This window comes from Chionomys nivalis, chromosome 9 (assembly GCF_950005125.1).
Source record: "Chionomys nivalis chromosome 9, mChiNiv1.1, whole genome shotgun sequence".
In the NCBI taxonomy this organism is placed as follows: domain Eukaryota; kingdom Metazoa; phylum Chordata; class Mammalia; order Rodentia; family Cricetidae; genus Chionomys; species Chionomys nivalis.
In genome coordinates this window covers 42,707,579-42,725,765 of record NC_080094.1, presented here as the reverse complement: position 1 = coordinate 42,725,765, position 18,187 = coordinate 42,707,579, and the positions used below count along the sequence as shown (strand labels likewise).

Below are 18,187 nucleotides of genomic sequence, written 5' to 3'. Positions count from 1 at the left end.
CCTCTGTTTCATTTGTACGAGTTGGTTAAAATTTTGTGATGTCAACTGACCATGCTAGGAAACAAGCTGACAGCTTTGATTACATTGGCTTTAAGCTAATTTTCCCTGTGGGCTATGAAATCTCTGTACTGCTTAATTGTTACAAGTAAGTTAGTCAGTAGACCACTTAACTCAGCTAAAGAGAAAGAGGAAGAAATGCAGTGAGTCATTTGATCCTCTCTCCTGTCTCCAACTAGGGTTCTGCATGTTTGTACTGAGTCTAGTTAAGAAGCATTACCGACTGCAGTTCTACATGGTAAGGGGAGTGTGTGTGGGGGGGTATGAATGTGCATTTTATGTATGTGAGACAGAGATTAAAATTGATTTCTTGATTTACTTGAAGATCTGCAGAAACTAACCAGCTAAGTTTGTTGGCCTGATGATCTGTAGAAACTAATTAGGCCTTTGATGTTCTGTAACAAATCAAAACTTGATATGGCTTGTTCTGTATTCATCTAGAACATAGAACAGGGAGACAAGAGTCCTGCAGACCAGACTCTCAGCTTACACCCTCAGAGTTCTTTCCTCTAAAGGTGGGCTCCAGGGAGGGCCATGATGCAGCCATGGAGGCACTGCTTCAGAGCCTCCATCTCATTTATTGTTGGTGCTGGTCATTCCTTGCCTCGGCCTGAGACAGTCTCTGTGAGTGGGAAAATGAAATGTCCCAGGCTCGAGAGCGGGAAAGGACCCATTCACTAGTAGGAGGCAGATCCTGCTGGTTTCTGTTATTGTTTGATTGGGTATGACTGTGTAACTTAGACTGGTCCCACATTTACAATCCTCCTGCCTCTGAAGCGCTGAGATTTCAGGCATGCCTTACCCATGTCTGACTTAGTCCCTGCTTTGATGGGACAGTCACTGGGAAGGACTATGCTACTCCAGAAACTCGTTCGGTCCTTTTCCCTGCCAGTGAGTCAGGTGTTAAAGCGGGTCTTCCCTGGTTCTCAGTAGTTTCTCATTTGCCCCTTCCTGTTCTTTGAAGCTGCTTTGGCAATACGCTTGGTAGGTAGAGTTCATTCCTTTCTCTTGCAGTTTGGCTGGACCCATGTGACCTTACTTATTGTCGTAACCCAGTCACATCTTGTTATCCATAACTTGTTTGAAGGAATGATATGGTAAGTAGTGACATTGGGACATTTTTTCCCTTCAAGGTTGGGGGTTCTCATACACAGGCAGGCTAAGGATCTCTGCCTCCGATTCTAAGCTTCCCACTGTGAGCACATCAGAATTCTCTGTGGGCTGGTTTACAAACTACAGTTGATTGCCATAGGTCTGGAGTGGCACCTGATTCAATTTCTAGTTCATTCCCAGGTGAGGTAGATGCTGTTGTTCAGAACTGGACTCCGAGACACTCTAGTCTAGATTGACAGGTTCATTGAAAGTTAAAGAACTGAAGGTCAAAAACTGTGGCAACAGACTTGATAATGTAGGCTAGATAATCATGATTTCCTACAGCCTATAAACAAGGAAGATAATGAATATACACATGGAGGCGGATTTTTCTCTCCCATCAGCCAGCTCCCAAATAACCACATGGAAGCCTCGGTTGAGAGCTTAGGCCCGTTTTTAGCTCTTACAACTTAAATTAATCCATTTTCATCAATTTCCACTTTCTGCCTCATGGCTTACTTACCTTTACCATGTATTGCCCATGCTGCTTTCCTGCTTCCTCCGTGCCTGCCTCGTCACTCCACCTTCTTCTCGGCATTTTCTCCGCTCTGAAAATCTTGCCTAGCTATTAGCTGTTCTGGCTTTTCATTAAACCAATCAGAATGACACGTCTTCACAGTGTACAAAAAGATCATTTCACAGCATACACTCGTGAATAGGTCAGTAATTACAGGGAGCTTTGAAAACTGATAGTTCCCCATGTGGCAGAAGAAACAGGACCAGATAGGTCAAGAATTGATAGTTACCTGATCCTGCTGAAGATCATACAGAGGGAGAAGGAGATGGGAAACTGATTTCCTTTATGATGAAAAATAAATAATGTGCTACAGAATTGAATCTGGCAGTGGGTCAGAAGAACAGTATGCTTCTGTGTGATCTGATTTAAGGGCGTGGGAACTTGTCTGCTGTTAGTCACAGGCTGATTGGAGAAGCTAGATGCCCTCAGTGGGATGGTCAGGACACAGCTGGCGTACTGTGAGAGATGGTAAATGCTGTGGGTGACAAGCCCACAAGCTTCATCTCAGAATGTATTCACCTCTAAAGAGTGCCTCCAAGTGTTAGCTTTATGTTTTGTTTTGTTTTGTTTTTTCGAGACAGGGTTTCTCTGTGACTTTGGAGCCTGTCCTGGAACTAGCTCTTATAGACCAGGCTGGTCTCGAACTCACAGAGATCCGCCTGCCTCTGCCTCCCGAGTGCTGGGATTAAAGGCGTGCGCCACCATCGCCCGGCCAAGTGTTAGCTTTATGTATTATATTAATAACAAGTGTAATGGTCCCGGGAGGCACCCACCAGCTCCTTCCCTGTCTGGGTTTTTGTTAGGTATTTCTTTCATTTTTTTCTTTTTTTTTTTTTTTTTTGGTTTTTCGAGACAGGGTTTCTCTGTGGCTTTGGAGCCTGTCCTGGAACTAGCTCTTGTAGACCAGGCTGGCCTCGAACTCACAGAGATCCGCCTGCCTCTGCCTCCCGAGTGCTGGGATTAAAGGCGTGCGCCACCATCGCCCAGCTAGGTATTTCTTAAGAGTGCTAAATTCAGGGCCAAGCATACCATGAGGATCATTTGTGGCTAATGTTAGCCTTTCTAATGAAGGCCTTATCATAGTTCTGTAGACTAGAGATGACTGGAAGCCTCGATGAAGGAAATGCTGTGGGAGCTGAAGAGCCCGTCACTTTCAACTCCCTCAGAGTAAGCCAGGAAATCCACAATTTCCATACAGCATATTAGACTGGAACAGAGGAACTTAGAACAGTATCAGAGTGAAGTGAGGGGCGGACTGGACCAGTTCTGTTGAGAAGGACATATCAGCAGAGGAGGAGCAAGGAAGAAGCATATCTCTGAACCCTGAACTTATTATAACCAGGAAACAGAGAGAGCAAGAGAGAGAGAGAGAGTGCTAAAATTAGAAATTTTAGTCTTTTTGAAACCTGCCCCCAGTGATACACCTCCCTCAACAAGGTCACACCCCCTAATCCTTCTGGAATAGTTCTGCCAACTGACAACCAAGTGTTCAAATCTGTGAGCTATGGGGTCATTCTCAGTCAGACCACGACAGTCTACTCCTTGGCCCCTGTAGGCTTGTGACCATATCTTTATGTAAAATGTATTTATTTGAACTTCAAAAGTCTTCATAATCTTTCAGACTCAATAGCTTCACAGTACAAAATCTCTGAGATTCAAGGCAATTTCTTAATTGTAATGCCCTGTAAAATCAAAAAAACAAATTGTATACTTTCTTTTTTTTTTAATTATTTTTATTCTTTTTTAATTAAAATTTCCACCTGTCCCCGTTTCCCATTTCCCTCCCCCTCCTCCCAAATATTGCCCCTCCCCCAGAATTGTATACTTTCAACATACTATGGCAAAACAGTTGTATTACCATCCCAAGGGAGGAAATGGGGTATAGTGAGGAAATATTGGACCAAAGGCAAGACCAAACCCAACATGGCAAACTCAAAATCCTGTAGCTCCATGTCGCATGTCAGAGGTGGAGATGTCTCCTCCCCGCGTTGCCGACTACAGCACACTTCTTTTCTTGGGCTTATTCCACTTATTGTGTACAACTCTCTTTGACTGGTATCCTACAGCTCTGGTACCTCCAACATTCTGGGGTTTACAGTACAATCCAGGCCTTACTTTGACAGCTTCACACAACAGAGGCTATTATGGGTCTCCATTCAGGGACTCTCTTGCCACATGTCTGTCCTCAGTAGCTTTCCTTAACCTAGGGAGAAGATTCCAAAACCCCTTTGCTTCTGTATCTTTCATGAATAAAGCCAGAATCACTTGGTTGATGCTGAGGATGGAAACTGACCTCCTCCTTGAATATCATTTGCATAAACTTTGATTGTTGTTGCTCTAAGGAACAGGTAATTTCTTATGCAAAACTTTTCACAAGTTGTAGGAGGTTTAGCTGGGTGATATCTTACCTTGAGGGCAGCACTCACTTTATCCATTTCTCCTCATCTCTCTCAGCACAAACCTTGGCTCCAACATTAAATTTCTTGGTTCTTTTTTCTCCTCAAACTGAACACTTTCCATTTCTTTTTACCCCACTTCTCCTTTCCATTGAACATCTGCAGAAGAGTGATCACTAGTAACCACAGCAGAGTCAACATTAGGCTGTCCATCGAAGTTTCCTCTGCCAACGAAATTAGTCCAAAACTCCTCAATTTAGCCTCTGGCAAATTCTTAGGATGGGGCAAAAATAGCCACATTCTTTGTGAAACTATCACAAGAATGGTCTCTGGCTCAGTTGCTGATACTGTTCTCTAAAACCTCTTGAGCTGAGCATCCACAGTCCACTGAGCACTACTAAGCTCCTATCAGAACTGCCAAGTTAACTCTGGTACAGCATTCAACTACTTTCCTAGTCACAAACAGCGTGGACAGGCCTGTTACAGCAATAGGCCACTCCCTGGGCTTTAGTTGGTCTTAGTTACTTTTCTGTTGCCATGACCAAAATATGAAAGAAAACATTGTATTTGGGGAAAGTCCATGACAGAGATAGAGACATAGATGGATACACACACAGAGAAGGCTTAGACTTTTGAAGCCTCAAAGCCTGCTTTCAGTGATACACCAAGGCTACACCTAATCCTTCCCAAACAGTTCCACCAACTGATGGCCAAGCAGTCACATAAATGGGCCTGTGGGGGCCATTCTCATTCAAACACATAGAGAATATTAGTGCTAGTAATTAACATGGGAAATTTAAGTATGACGTATATGATGTGTATTACTTAAAAACATAAAGATAATTACTAGGCAGAAAAAGATTTTAGGTTGCTGTTTTGAGGAGTAGAATAAAGGTGGGAAGTAAGCAGTGCCCTCACCTTGAACAGTTTATTGTCTTGCTCATGTACTACTTTGTAATGAAAGAGATTCAGATGGCATTTATAAAATGCTGTCTTCATTTGTTCAGTCATTCCGTGAACATCTGAATACCAGTCATGTGCCAGGCTCTAGATACAGCATTGGTGTGTGTTCTTCCACTGCTTTTTTTAGAGATGGTATCTGTGTGTAGCCTAAGCCAGCCTTGAACTTAGAGCAATCCTTTTTTATCCTTTCCAGGTGGTGTTAGAGGCTTGTACAACCATGCCTGACTTACTTTCTTTTAAAATTTGTATTTATAGATAATCAACTAGACATAGTAATGTATTTTATTATGTTTTCATATGTGTATACAATATATTTTCATTACTCACCTCTTATTGCCCTTTCTTCCTTCCCACTTCACTGATTCTTTTCCTCTTCCCGTATTTATTTTCTTTCTTCTCAACTTAAACCTTAAAGAGTTAAAAATACACCATGAGTTATCTTGGTACTGAATTATTACTGACATTCTTTGGTAGACTTCTGAGATCATCTTGGTAGAATTACTCCTCTCTCGGATTTTTTTCTAGGTTCATTGTTCCCATTTCGTGTGTCATCTGTAATGATATAATGGCCTATATGTTTGGCTTTTTCTTTGGTCGGACCCCGCTCATTAAGGTAAGTGGGTCACCTTGATATGGGTTGTCCCAGTGGGTGGTAGTGCGTTCTGTGTGGCTTGTCAGTGGATTAGAGAAGAAATCTTGTTGGTGTGTATCTACTCTAGTCCTGTCTTTTGTCACTCCGGGGATATGTAAGAGAGAAAAAAAGCCCAAAGAGAAATAGGCAAATACTTATTTCCAAAAACCTACCAAATAAAATATTTTTATGTAGACATACTTTTGGGGCTCTGGTCTTTGATTATTAGTACTAATGTATATTTTTATAATACAATAAATGTGTAAGTCACTAATGGACTAGAAAAACTAATCTGAGAAACATAGGATAGGAAACAAGAAAAACATTTTTGGGGAGAACTTTGAAAGTGATATGATTAATTGAAGAGGGTTTTTATGTGGAAATACTTCTTGTTTGTATGTTTTTGAGATGGTCTTGCTGTGTAGCCCTGGCTGGTCTAGAACTCACTGTGTAGACCAGGCTGGCTTCAAAGAGATCCTCCTGCCTCTGCCTCCTTAGACCTGTGATTAAAGGTTTGTGCCATCACACCTGGCTGGAAATACTTTTCCTAAGTAACCAAGCACCAGACTGAAGTTACAGACTTATCCTTTGCTGACATTGTGTTTCTGTCTGCAGCTCTCTCCCAAGAAGACCTGGGAAGGCTTCATTGGGGGCTTCTTTGCCACTGTGGTGTTTGGCCTTCTGGTAGGTGATAACTACTGTCTGGATGGGGAGGGGACAGGGCCTGACACTGTCTTCAGAGGCCTGTGCAGGAGTGGAGAATATGTCTTCCCAAACCAGAGACTTTTCCTGCCCAGTGCCGACCTTGCTCAAAAGAACAAGTTTTGTAACTGGCATGGCAGCTTCCAGTTCTCAGGTTGTTGTGTATGGCCCATGCATACCCTATATGTCCTCCTATACCCAGACACCAGGTGATAAACTAAGACTGGGGTGGCGACTGGCAGCTTGGATTAAGGGGTGAGGTAAGAAGTGTTGCTTCCTCTCAAGGTTTTCTTCTGCATATGGCTTTCCAGGAGTACAATCTTCTAGCCCTTTGAAGACACTGTTCCCTGCTGCTGATTCTCAGTCCTTTCCTTTTCTAGTGTTGGCTGCTTGTTACTGTACCCTCCCCACCACATCCCTACCATGGCTTCTCTGTAGCACTGACTTTAGAGATTCTTAGCACAATGGGGGCAGGGCTCCATAGGTGGGAAGAATTGTCTTACAGCTCTTTGCTCAGATCTTTCCCGGGTTTTTTTTTCAAGGTTTGTGTTTGGACATATATGTGTGTGTCCCCAGTGAGACATATGAACCTTTTTGCTTAACAATTCAGGTAAAATGTACATGTAGTGAAACACAAACTTTTCTTTGAGCCCATGGCATCCAGTGAGCAAGGTGGGAGGAACTCTGAGAATCATGGTGCTGGCCCTCAGGCTGGATGTCTACAGCTGATGTTCCGGCTTGCCCCTCTGCTCTCTATCCCTAGCTCTCCTATGTGATGTCTGGGTACAGATGCTTCGTCTGTCCTGTGGAATACAACAATGACACCAACAGCTTCACGGTGGACTGTGAGCCGTCTGACCTCTTCCGCCTGCAGGAGTACAACATCCCTGGAGTGGTCCAGTCAGTAGTTGGCTGGGTATGTGCCACTTACATACTGGGTGGCTGCAGGGAGGGATTCCCTCCAGAGGTGCTAGCTTCCCCTCCTCCCAGAACTCTGAGCTCTGGATCAGGATCGGGATAGAGGAGACCTTTCCCCAACTTCATGTCACTTAGAGGAGTGGTTCTCTTATTGTGTGGGTTCCTAGAGGACCCTGAGATCTCTTTAAAGGGGTCTGTGAAGTCCTGGCTGCTTTCTAAATATGTGCCTCTTTCTCTGGGTTGACATCTTCTAATGATACAGAATTAGTGGTGAAAATTTGTGACATTTGGGTATGAGTTAAAACTGCAGCCCTGCCTGGACTAGCTCCTGATTGCTTGCTTCATGCTATACCTTCCTGGCAAATGTAGACAAGACAGTTGCTCTTGTGTATGCCCTTGATGGGATTCTAAAATTAGTAACTTCATTAAAATATTTCCGATCCTCGACACCATTTTAATATTCTCTGTACTGAAATGGAAAATACACAGAAAGTATTTCTGCCAAATGCTGAAGCATAGTGTGTTCCAAGGAAAGAAAGACGTACAGTTGTGTAAGTTGTGAGCTCAACTAGCTGCTCAGTTCTTAGTATAGTTTTTATTTGAAAAGACTTGGGTATAATGGGACATTTTTCTTGAGAAGAATGAAGTAAGCCTGTCACTTCAAAGAAAATGACTGATAGTTGTTACAGTGATAAAAATCCACATTTCAGGTGAAAATGAGAATTTTGAAAACATGCATCTGTCATTGTGAACATGGTAGTTTTCTGGCACTTCAAAGCTGTCTGACCTCACATGACAGAATGTGCCCACGTTTGCATAACAGTTGCATAACAGTGACCTGGTGTTTCTTAGATGATCGGTGTATGGTGTTCATAGTCGTGTCTGGGTAAAGATCCATCCGCAGTACATTGTAGACCAATGGATTTATATGAAGAAGCACAAAAATTCATTAGGAAGACTTCAGATTCCACACTGTACCTAACTTTTCTTCTGGCTTTTGTTTTTGTGAGGCAGGATCTCACTATGAACTTGGAATCCTTCTGCCTCCTTGTGAGTGCTGGGATTGTAGGTGTGTGCCACCACCTGGCTCTCAGATATTTTTCTTCTCTTCGTGTGTGTGGTTGCATGAATGTGTGTATATTTTTAGGTGTCTATATACATCCATGTGTGTGGAGGCCTAAGGTTGACGACAGAAGCCTTTCTCAATTGCTCTTCTACCTTATTCTTTTGAGGCTTCTTGAGTGAATCATGAACTTAGCACTATGCTTTCTTGCTAGCCAGCTTATTCTGGGATCCTCTTCAGAGTCTGGAGTTACAGCTGGCAGTCATGCACACCCAACATTTCCAAGAGTTCTGGGACTCTGAACTCTGGTCCTCTTGTAGGGCAAGTACTTTAACTGGTGAGCATCTCCCCAGCCTGCCCCTAAGCTTTAAGAAATTATGCCTGTCAAGTTCTGGTGAAAAGATAAAGAATGCCCACAATTCTCTGAGAAGACTGCTAAAATACACATCTTTTTAAAATTATATTCTCTGTAAGGCTAAGACTGGATTTCCTTATATATTGCCTGCAAAACAGTATAGGAAGTTGATTACTTGTTTTTTTGAGACAAGTTCTTATGTAGTGTAGACTGGCCCTAAACTCTCTGTAGCTAATGGTACCTTTGAACTCCTTATCCTACTGCTTCTGCCTTCCCAGTGCTGGGATTATAGGCATGTACCACTACTCCAGGCCAGAATATCTTACTATCTACTATTGGGCCATATGTTAGAAACTTTAACTAAAAACAAGGACCAATCTTTCTTTTTTTTTTTTTTACCTAGTTAATTTCTTTTATATGTATGAGGGTTTTGCTTTTAGGGCTGTATGTGTGTGCAGTGCCAGTGGAGACCAGAAGAGGGTGAGAGATCTGTTGTGGAATTTTTGATCACACCGTGAACCCTGAGATTATGTTAATTAAATAAAATCAACATTAAGTCAAGAGGCTGAGCCAGCAACTAGTTGACAGGAAGTAGTGGTAGAGAGTAAGGGAGAGTCAGGAAAACGAATAGAGAAACACAGGAAGCAGTAGAGAAGGATTTTGAGTTTGGCAGCCTTTTTGGTTTGAGACTGTGGAAGAGAAGCTCTCTCTTTTTTGAAGTTGGCTAAAGAGGAGGGTCAGTTGGTTGGTTGCTCCCCGACTTCTCTGAGCTAGCAGGTTTTCATCCCAGCACCTGACTCCAGAGTCTTTATTGATAAAATCGTAAGATTGAGATTTAGTTTGAAAATAAAACAGATCTCCTAGAACTAGAGTTATGGGTGGTTGTAGGACCACCATGTGTTCTAGAAACTGAACCCAGGTTTTGCAGACGCAGCAGGTGCTCTTAACCACTGAACCATCTCTCCAGCCCTTCAGTCTTCTGATTAATTGAAAAAGAGAGAACTAGTTTTATTAACTTGTTCCAATAATTGTAAAAAGCCAGACTTGCCCATTGCTTGACTTGAATTTCACTTATTCTCTTCAGAAAACAGTGAGGATGTACCCTTTCCAGATCCACAGCATCGCTCTCTCCACCTTTGCCTCTCTCATCGGTCCCTTTGGAGGATTCTTCGCAAGTGGATTCAAACGAGCCTTTAAAATCAAAGTAGGGAACCGCTTCTCTCTATCCCTCACCCCTCACTTCATGTTGCCCATCCACGTTCCCTTCTCTGCCCTGCTCCGTCAGCATTTACCCCTCCACCATACCAGTTTATGTACCTTGGCACTTAATGTCTGCTCTTCTTGACCCATGTGCTGGACTTGGGGGTCAGTAAGCGAAAGTAAAAGTCAGTTTTTAGTTTGTTAGTTTCTTTCAACAAAAGAACATTGTGTGATTTTAGTTGTATTCTGTGACTACCTGAGCATTTGATTCTATAACTCTTTTTATCACCTTGTCTACCCAGCAGGGCTCTGCTATGGGGTGGATCTTTTAGTCTGGGATTTGGTTATTGTGAGGCCAGGCTCACCCTTCTTTTCTCTGCTCCAACAGGACTTTGCCAATACCATCCCTGGTCACGGAGGCATCATGGATCGCTTTGACTGCCAGTACCTGATGGCCACCTTTGTCAATGTGTACATTGCCAGCTTTATCAGGTACGGTTCCCTCCACCCGAACCACATGAGTGGATTTCTTTTTTTGTTTTTTGTTTTTCTCAAGACAGGGTTTCTCTGTGTAGCCCTGGCTGTTCTCTCTATAGACCAGGCTGGCCTCAAACTCGGAGATCCATCTTCCTCTGCCACCAGAGTGCTGAGATTAAAGGTGTGTGATACCATGACTGACTGGATTTTTTAAGTATGATGGTATCCTCAAATCAGTCTCTTAATTTCAGTGAAATCCATCCTAAGCTTGAATGTGGATTTTAGTTGTTAATGTTTATGGATTGTCTGAGGTCCTCCCTCTACTAACAGTGAATTTACAGATCAGAGTTCCACTTGGGTAACTGGGCCAGCAGAGTGACCTCCCCTGCTCAGTCATGCTTCTTGTTCTGTTGTAGGGGCCCAAACCCGAGCAAACTGATTCAGCAGTTTCTGACACTGCGGCCGGATCAGCAGCTCCACATCTTCAACACACTCAAGTCTCACCTGACTGACAAGGGGATTCTGACCTCTGCCTTGGAAGACGAGTAGTGTCCACCCAGGGCCAGGAGAGCCGGAGCAGGACTGAATGAGAGGGGCCGGTCACCAAGGCCAGCCCAAATGTTGTGACTTAGATAATGAAAAGCTAGAACTCACTGTCTTTTTTTCCCTCCCTTTTAAGTTTGTGAGTTTTGTTTTTTAAAAATCTGTATATACAGTCTGGTTATAGTGTGGGCTGTGAGTAAGTTATAGCTTTGACTTGCAAAGAAGTCACAGGGAAGAACCATTTGGGTTTCTTAAGTACAGGTATTGAACAACATGAAAGACAGTGTTGCCCAGCTCGGGGTCTGCTGGTGGTTCTGACCCCCACCCATCTAGTTTCTGGGCTATCTGAGAGGTCATCCGTTCGTCTGTGTCTAATAGAGAGACTCTCCCACCCGGCACAGCTTCATGGCCTCGTTGCTTTTGCTTGACACCTTTCACTGGGGCTTCTGCAGGCATCCCTGCCTGGGAGCAGTGGAGGGCTGCCCTCTGTAGAACTGAGGGGGAGGCTTACTGATCAGATAAGCTTCTTGTCCAAGCCAAAATCCTGCAGAGGGCACAGGAGCTTTGCTCCTAGTTTGCGTTCACCATATAGACTGAAAGATTTCAGGCTTCATTTTTCTCAGAAAGCGTGAAGAATTGATGAAGTCTGGAAAGAGAACCCCACACTGTAGTATTTCAGGTATATGCAGTAGAATGCACTGCCACAGCCTTCCCCGCCACGCAGGCTCCGAGGACTTCTGGAGGAGGTCCTGCAGACCGTGTCTTTCAGAGCTGAGGCTCTCATGTTTGTGCTGTGGGTTTGCTGCTGCTGATTCATCTGGGGACTCGTGAGGGGTGGGGAGCAGAGGGCTTTGGTTCACATACCCCTTGCCTGGAAGCCCACTTGTGTTGCTGCTGTGTTGTGTACATAGTACTCTTGAGGTGAGTGTGTGTCTGTGTGTTTAAAAGTCTCTTGTTTCCCTATGTGGTTTCAGTCATATCCAGATTTCTTCACAGAGTCCCTGAGTCCTGCTCGGTACTACAGCAAGGCTAATCTTCTCAAGGCTTATTGTACGCTTCTTATGAAATGTGACCAGTGTAGATGTAGTTTATATGTTACTGGGGACCTCTTGCTGTTGTTTGTGTAAGCTGTGATTGTTCTTTTCCTTCCTAAGCATAAGCTGAAATTGAAAAGTCGAGAGGCTGGTTCTTTGTCAGGCCCAGGAGCAGGTGGCAGAGAAAGAACTTGCCCCAAGCATGTTAACACCAGGGCCATGGTGTACCCACTGCTGAGGAGGGCGCCATGACTTGCTTTAAGCACATTGGTCTGTGTCAGTTTGTTTTCAATTAGCCTTTCTATCTCCTCCAATAAACAGACAGCTCTCAGAGTGTCTGTCATGCGCCACCATGCGCCCCACATGGGAGTGGGGGTGGAACGGCTTTTTGGCTCTGAGCTTCGACGTCCACGTCAGCCTTGTGGCTTTTCTTTCTCAGCTCCCAGGGCTGCATTGAACCCCCTGATGCCTTGGGTTTGGGTTGTGTGGCCTTGGCTGGGAAGCTTTGCTCTCAGGGTTCTCCTTCTCTGACTTACCCTGGAAGTTCACCAATTCTGTAACTCTCCAGAGAAGTTCCTGTCACTAGAGGCCCCTGTTGCTATTGAGTCATGTCTTGGGCCCCCAAAAAAGGAAATACACTCAGGTGTATTTTACAAATGCTCTTAGGATGAGTCAGTGTCTTCTTAAGATTTTCAGTGGTGTTTAGGAACGAGACTGTACTTTTCTGACTGAAAAATGACCTTGGATCACCAGACTAGATAGAGAAGGCACTCCAGTCCCCAGCAGCCAAGACTCAGTCTTGAGCAGCAGCAGTTGAGGCTTGAGGAAGTAGTTGCTGGCACCTAAAACACTGAAAGTCGGTGCTCCCTGGAGCTGCCAGCCAGAGGTCTTTATTCTTTTATGAGTTCCTGGGAAACAGGAGACTTTCCAGTCAAGTAGCCAGGAGAGCAGTGCCACCGTGTGTCTGTACAGCATGTTGTTTGTACCATTAAGTAGTCAGGATCCGAGAGTCGACTTTAACACGCACCGTGCAGGTCTCAGTGGCTCACATAACTTGCTTTACACTCGTTTTGTCAGAAATAAAATTTTTGTGCCTTTCCTTGTTATGAATTTAATGTTTGTCACTTTCATGCATGGCTTTATATTTCCACTTTGTGTGATTGTAAGAATTGTGCAGTTTTAATTTAGAGGGTTTTGTTTTTCTGTTTGTATGCCAACTATTCCTAGCAGCCTCCTGAGGACCCTCGAATGAGAGCCTGGGGTGAACCAGAATGCTGCATCTCACAGTTTGTTCACAGGATGGGAAATGTCTAGTCCTTTGTGTCCCCACACCTGAAGTTCTGAAGTTCTTCAGTGTTCCTTCTCTTAGGTCCCGGGGCAAGGCCTGAGCCAGTGCTTAGCTAACTATTAGCTTATAACCGGTGATAGTGGGGTCGCAGAACCCAGGCTGACAGAACAAGCCATGATGGCTCCCTGGTGAGTTTGTTCACGATTGTTCCCAGGAAATGGAGCCTGCCCTTTGTGTGTTATTCCCACCCTCTTAACCACCTCAGTGTGAAAACAAAGTTCATGTTTGTATCTTCTGAAAATGAAGTCCTTAAATTGGAGAGTGTACACACACACACACACACACACACACACACACAGCCTATTTCACAATCTCAGCCTTTTAGTGTGTGCTTTATAACCACATTTAAAATGCATTTATTCCTAATGTACTGTAGTAAACATGAACTGGTCTTCAGAGATATTAAATCTAACATGTAATCTTATATAGGTGGACTGTGAAACTATTTTTATGATATTTCAGAAGACTCAACAAAGACCTTATGGGCTAATTGCTGGATTGGCAAGAGCCAGATTTGAATGTATCCCTGAGTTTACCGAGCCCATGGCAAGCTGAGGTCAGTCCTGTCGAGGAGCTGGGTGGAGGAGTGACGTAAGGACTTGGACAGGGTATCTCACACACAAGACTGTGTGGCAGTCACTTTTCTTGTGAAGTTAGCCTGAGGTAGATCTCCAGGGGAGACTTTTCCTCACTCCCAAAGTGGACTAACACAGCTAAAGCTTCTTGTTAGGAACATCTGAGCCATGTTGTCCTTGTCTCTCAGAGTATTTCGTGTCTGTGCCCACTGTTCCTGCTCACTGGCCCATGTGGGAAGAGGGTGATTTTTCTTGCCCAGGTCAGGATGAGGAGGGAGACCTGAGCGAGGGTGGCAGGGTAGCTCTGACACAAGGTAGTCAGCTATGGGTGGACTCTGGAGCACAGAGTACAGAGGGTGCCCAGAAGGAACTGTCAGCTTCCGAAGAGGGGAGGCCAATTCTTGGGCAGCGCTTCAGACTCTCCCTTGTCTTGGGCAAATGAAACTTCCTTTCCCTGTTATCACACTAGTCAGCTGCTCAGCATCCTGTTTGTAAAGAGATTATTAGCGTCCACTTCCTGATTCAGTTTCCCTGGTTGAGGGGGGCCTTATGGAGGGTGCTGGGGTTTGGATCAAGTGGTAGAGGAGGGTCCTTATTTCAAGGCTTTGCTAGGTCCATCTGCAGCATCCTAGCCTGTCCTCACGCTATTCCAGGGTGAGTCCATGCTTAGGAGCATTCCTAGCCGCTGACCGGTTCTGTTAGAATGTGGCTCACCTTCTGCCTCCTCTAGCCTTCCTCTCTTCAAGTTGACTGGCAGGGACCCTACATGGGCCCTGGGTTCTCCTGTGGGTGGAGACTGTTACCGTTGGGTTGCTGCTTCACAGGGCTGGCCACTGTTGTTTTCAAAGGTCAAAAGACCGTGATGTTGGGGGTAGTTGAGAGGTGTGCTTTGTATGCTGAAGTGTTGGGGTTTTAGGACATGGGATGGTTCTGAGAGTAGAAGGGCAGAATATGCAAAAACTAGAGTTTGATGACTAGTGGTCTTCAAATCCATTGGCTGTCTGAAGACCCTGTCCCCACTCTTCCTCTTCGTCGGTTCCTATCTGCCCGGCTCATTATCTTATTCTCCAGCTGGCGAAATGCAGCAGTGTGTTATTAACAATTGCAAACATATAGTGCTTAATATGCGCCAGGCACAGTGCTAAGGGTTTGCATGCGTTACCTCCTTCACTCCAGAGGACGCTCTGGCTAGGTGTTCTCCCATCTTAAGGATGGGAAGACTGAAGCTCTGGGTTAGAAATGAGAACAATGTGAAGAAGACGGAACTGAGGCTCAGACAGCCTCCATCTGGCCAGGTTCCAGGCTAGCTGGCAGTCTTCACTCCCAAGCAGCTGGCTGTGAGGACGCTTGTGAGGATTTCCTGAGCTAATGCATGTGGTTAGCAAGGTGCCTGGCACATAGTCAGCACTCAATAAACAGTAGTTGCTTTTTTTATTCTGTTTAAACTGAGCTCAATGAGTGGTTCGGCCCACACTGATGGGCTGCTGGGTATTCAGCTCCCATGTTCCCACTGCCTGCACGCAGTTTGCTGTTTGTGTCCTATAAAGTGACCACACTGTCCTCCCAAGAGGAGCACTTCAGCCGTTCAGTGGGAAGAGTCCTATGCAGCAGCTTGCTGTTTCCCATGGTATCGAAGCCACCTTGGCTGAGGGACAGTGTGAGGCTGCATCCTTTTTCCCTGTGGCTAAGATTGCTCTGACCTGGGGGTACCTCACCCTGGGCAGCAAGGGCCTGTCTTGCTCTGAACCCCACTTTCCCCAACCAAAGCCTGCACTCTTGTACACTGCAGGAATCCATGGTTCTCTCTCCAGGTGTGTGTTTTCAGGAATAGACAGGAGAGAGAAAACAATCCTGCTGCTCAGTACACCAGCCTGAAGCCTAAAAGCCATGCCTGTGCTCTTGACACCACAAGCGTTCCACCCTGCGTTTCTTTCTTAAAAGAACAGGTTACAGCAGGTGACCATTGAGGCCAGGTGATGTGTTTCTGTCTGTTCTAGATTAACAAAGGATCCCATACACATAATTATTAATCATGAATGGAGAAATGTTTAATCGGTTTTCTGAATGGACATGGGGAATTGGGGAAGGAGAGAGAGACAGAGAGAGTAAGTGTGTATGTGGGTGTGTGTCTTGGACAAGCCTTCCCTTTGATTGAATGGCATTGGCTAACATGACCCCGGAGCTTCTCAGACCACGTGAGTAGGAACTTCGGTTCAGACTGTGGAGTATCCCAGGGTGTTGATGGGACCTGCAGGCCTGTTGCTAGAATCCAGAGACTGGAGCTCCTCTTGCTCTTCTGGACTTGTGTTTGCCGGCCCTGGCCCTTCCTCCTTCACTGTGCCATCTGATGGACCAGGCAGTCCTTTATCTGGAGAGAGAAGTCCAGTGCTGACAGAGGTCCTGGGACACTGCTTTCCTAGACCGTGGCCATGCCCAGCTCTAGCTCTTGAAGGACTTTGAATGAGTACAGCATCAGAAGGACTTGCCACATGGCCATCTGCCCCAAGGGAAATTTTTAGGTGTCACCTTCTTAGCCACCTCTGCCCCCTTACTAGAATTCCTTTCTCACCCGTTAGGTTTGTGTGTTGGTTTTTCTGGCTTTTCTCAAAGGAACACTGATGTAGAGAAGGGGTAAGAGTGTTTTGCAGTGAGCTGAATGTGCACACGTGTTTATGAGTTCTTTGTATGAGGTTTCTCTCATTTCTTGGTTTCTGTCTTGGGACAACACTGAGCAGGTGTCGAAGGCTGAATAGCAAAGCGAACAAGTGGAGACCCTGGGAGGCAGCAACTCTTTTCCAGTTTAGGGACTTCGGGAGAAGTCACAGGTACAGCAGCAGGACCGAGAGCAGGGGACGGGGTGGGAGTCACACAACCGAAGGTAGACTCAGGCCAGTTCAGTGCTCCTTGGTGGCTGTAGGTGTCAGAAATCACCTCAGAAAATCTATCCTGGGATTCTTAGGCTCATTGGCCCCTTCTAGAGTCTGAGCTGAAGTTAACACTTTCCTAACAGCAGTGGGGATCACAGTGGCAGACGGCACAGAGCACCCCAGTTTCTTAGCCTCTTTCATTGTGTGGCGGGACCTGCTGAATCCAGTTGTCCTACACTGCCTGGCCGCTTTCCTGTCCTCAGACGGGGGCCTGGGACACAGCACTTGGCTGTGTGGCATCCATGTGACAATCCTTAGTTCTCTTAGATAGATATGTGCGTGTATGTTCCTGTTGGGTAACTTCTCTAAGCCAGGCTTTACTAAATCAGTGTTCTCACCATGCCCTGCCCTTCTCTCTGCACTTAGGATTGTATAGAACACATGTAGATTCTTCTCAGTGCAGTGTAAGAATGTGATATATTGTATATTGGAAAGTATTTACCTTATTTATATACCTGAATGTTCCTATTAAACAAATAAACATATCTTAAATTCTAGATTGTGTGTGGTTTTTGATGGGAGAAGCCCTTTAAAAATTACTTTATAAATATGGATGTTTTGCCTGCATGTGTGTGTGTGTACCACACATGTGCCTGTTACCTACAGAAGCCAAAAGAAGACAGATCCCCACCACTGAAATTACAGATGGCTTTGGATTACCATATGGGGGCTGGGAATCAAACCTGGGTTCTCTACAAGAACAGTCAGTGCTCTTAATCTCTGAGCCATTTCTCTGTTTCCAAGAGGTTGGCTTCTGTGTTTTGTAAGACAGTCTTACTGAAAGCCTAGGCTGACATTAAATGTAATATCCTCTCACCTCTGTCTCTGAATGCAGGGGTCACATACATCACTGTCAGTCAGGAAGTGTGTGCTCTTTTTGGTTTTTGTTTGTTTTTACTGCGTGTGTGTGTGTGATACGCTTGCATGTGTGGGCGTGTGTGTGGAGGCCCCCAGGTTGATGTTGCGTGTCTTCCTCTCCTTGTTTGCACTCTACCTTATATACTGAGACAAGGTCTCACGCTGAACCCATTGCTCGCTCAGCTTTTCGATAGTTTGGTGGGTTCCCTGTCTTTGCTTCCTAGAGTATGGGATTACAGGCAGGCTGTCATGCCCATTGAATTTTTATGTGAGTTCTGGGGATCTTCACTCAAGTTTATACAGCAAGCATTTTACTTCCTGAGCCATTTCCCCAACACTGGGGGAGTGTTTTTTGGTGATGATTTTTTAATATATTAAAACTTTAAAATTAGATTCATTCATTTTTTTATGGGTGGGTGTTTCCCCTCCTTGTATGTGTGTGCAACACTTTGCACGCCTGGTGTCCAGGGA

At 45.0% G+C, this 18,187-nt stretch overlaps 1 protein-coding gene across 1 annotated transcript in view; it reads left to right on the top strand.

The window, feature by feature from the left end:
- The window catches only part of Cds2 (CDP-diacylglycerol synthase 2), a 46,493-nt gene extending 29,138 nt beyond the window's left edge, over nucleotides 1–17,355 (top strand). Inside the window, exons 6-13 of the mRNA XM_057780921.1 lie at nucleotides 237–295; nucleotides 1,072–1,154; nucleotides 5,611–5,698; nucleotides 6,332–6,400; nucleotides 7,182–7,334; nucleotides 9,839–9,958; nucleotides 10,343–10,446; nucleotides 10,848–17,355. Of these exons, the coding sequence (XP_057636904.1) occupies nucleotides 237–295; nucleotides 1,072–1,154; nucleotides 5,611–5,698; nucleotides 6,332–6,400; nucleotides 7,182–7,334; nucleotides 9,839–9,958; nucleotides 10,343–10,446; nucleotides 10,848–10,980 (809 nt within the window). The 3' untranslated portion in view covers nucleotides 10,981–17,355. The remainder of the gene's footprint in view (nucleotides 1–236; nucleotides 296–1,071; nucleotides 1,155–5,610; nucleotides 5,699–6,331; nucleotides 6,401–7,181; nucleotides 7,335–9,838; nucleotides 9,959–10,342; nucleotides 10,447–10,847) is intronic.
- The last annotated feature ends 832 nt before the right edge of the window (nucleotides 17,356–18,187 follow it).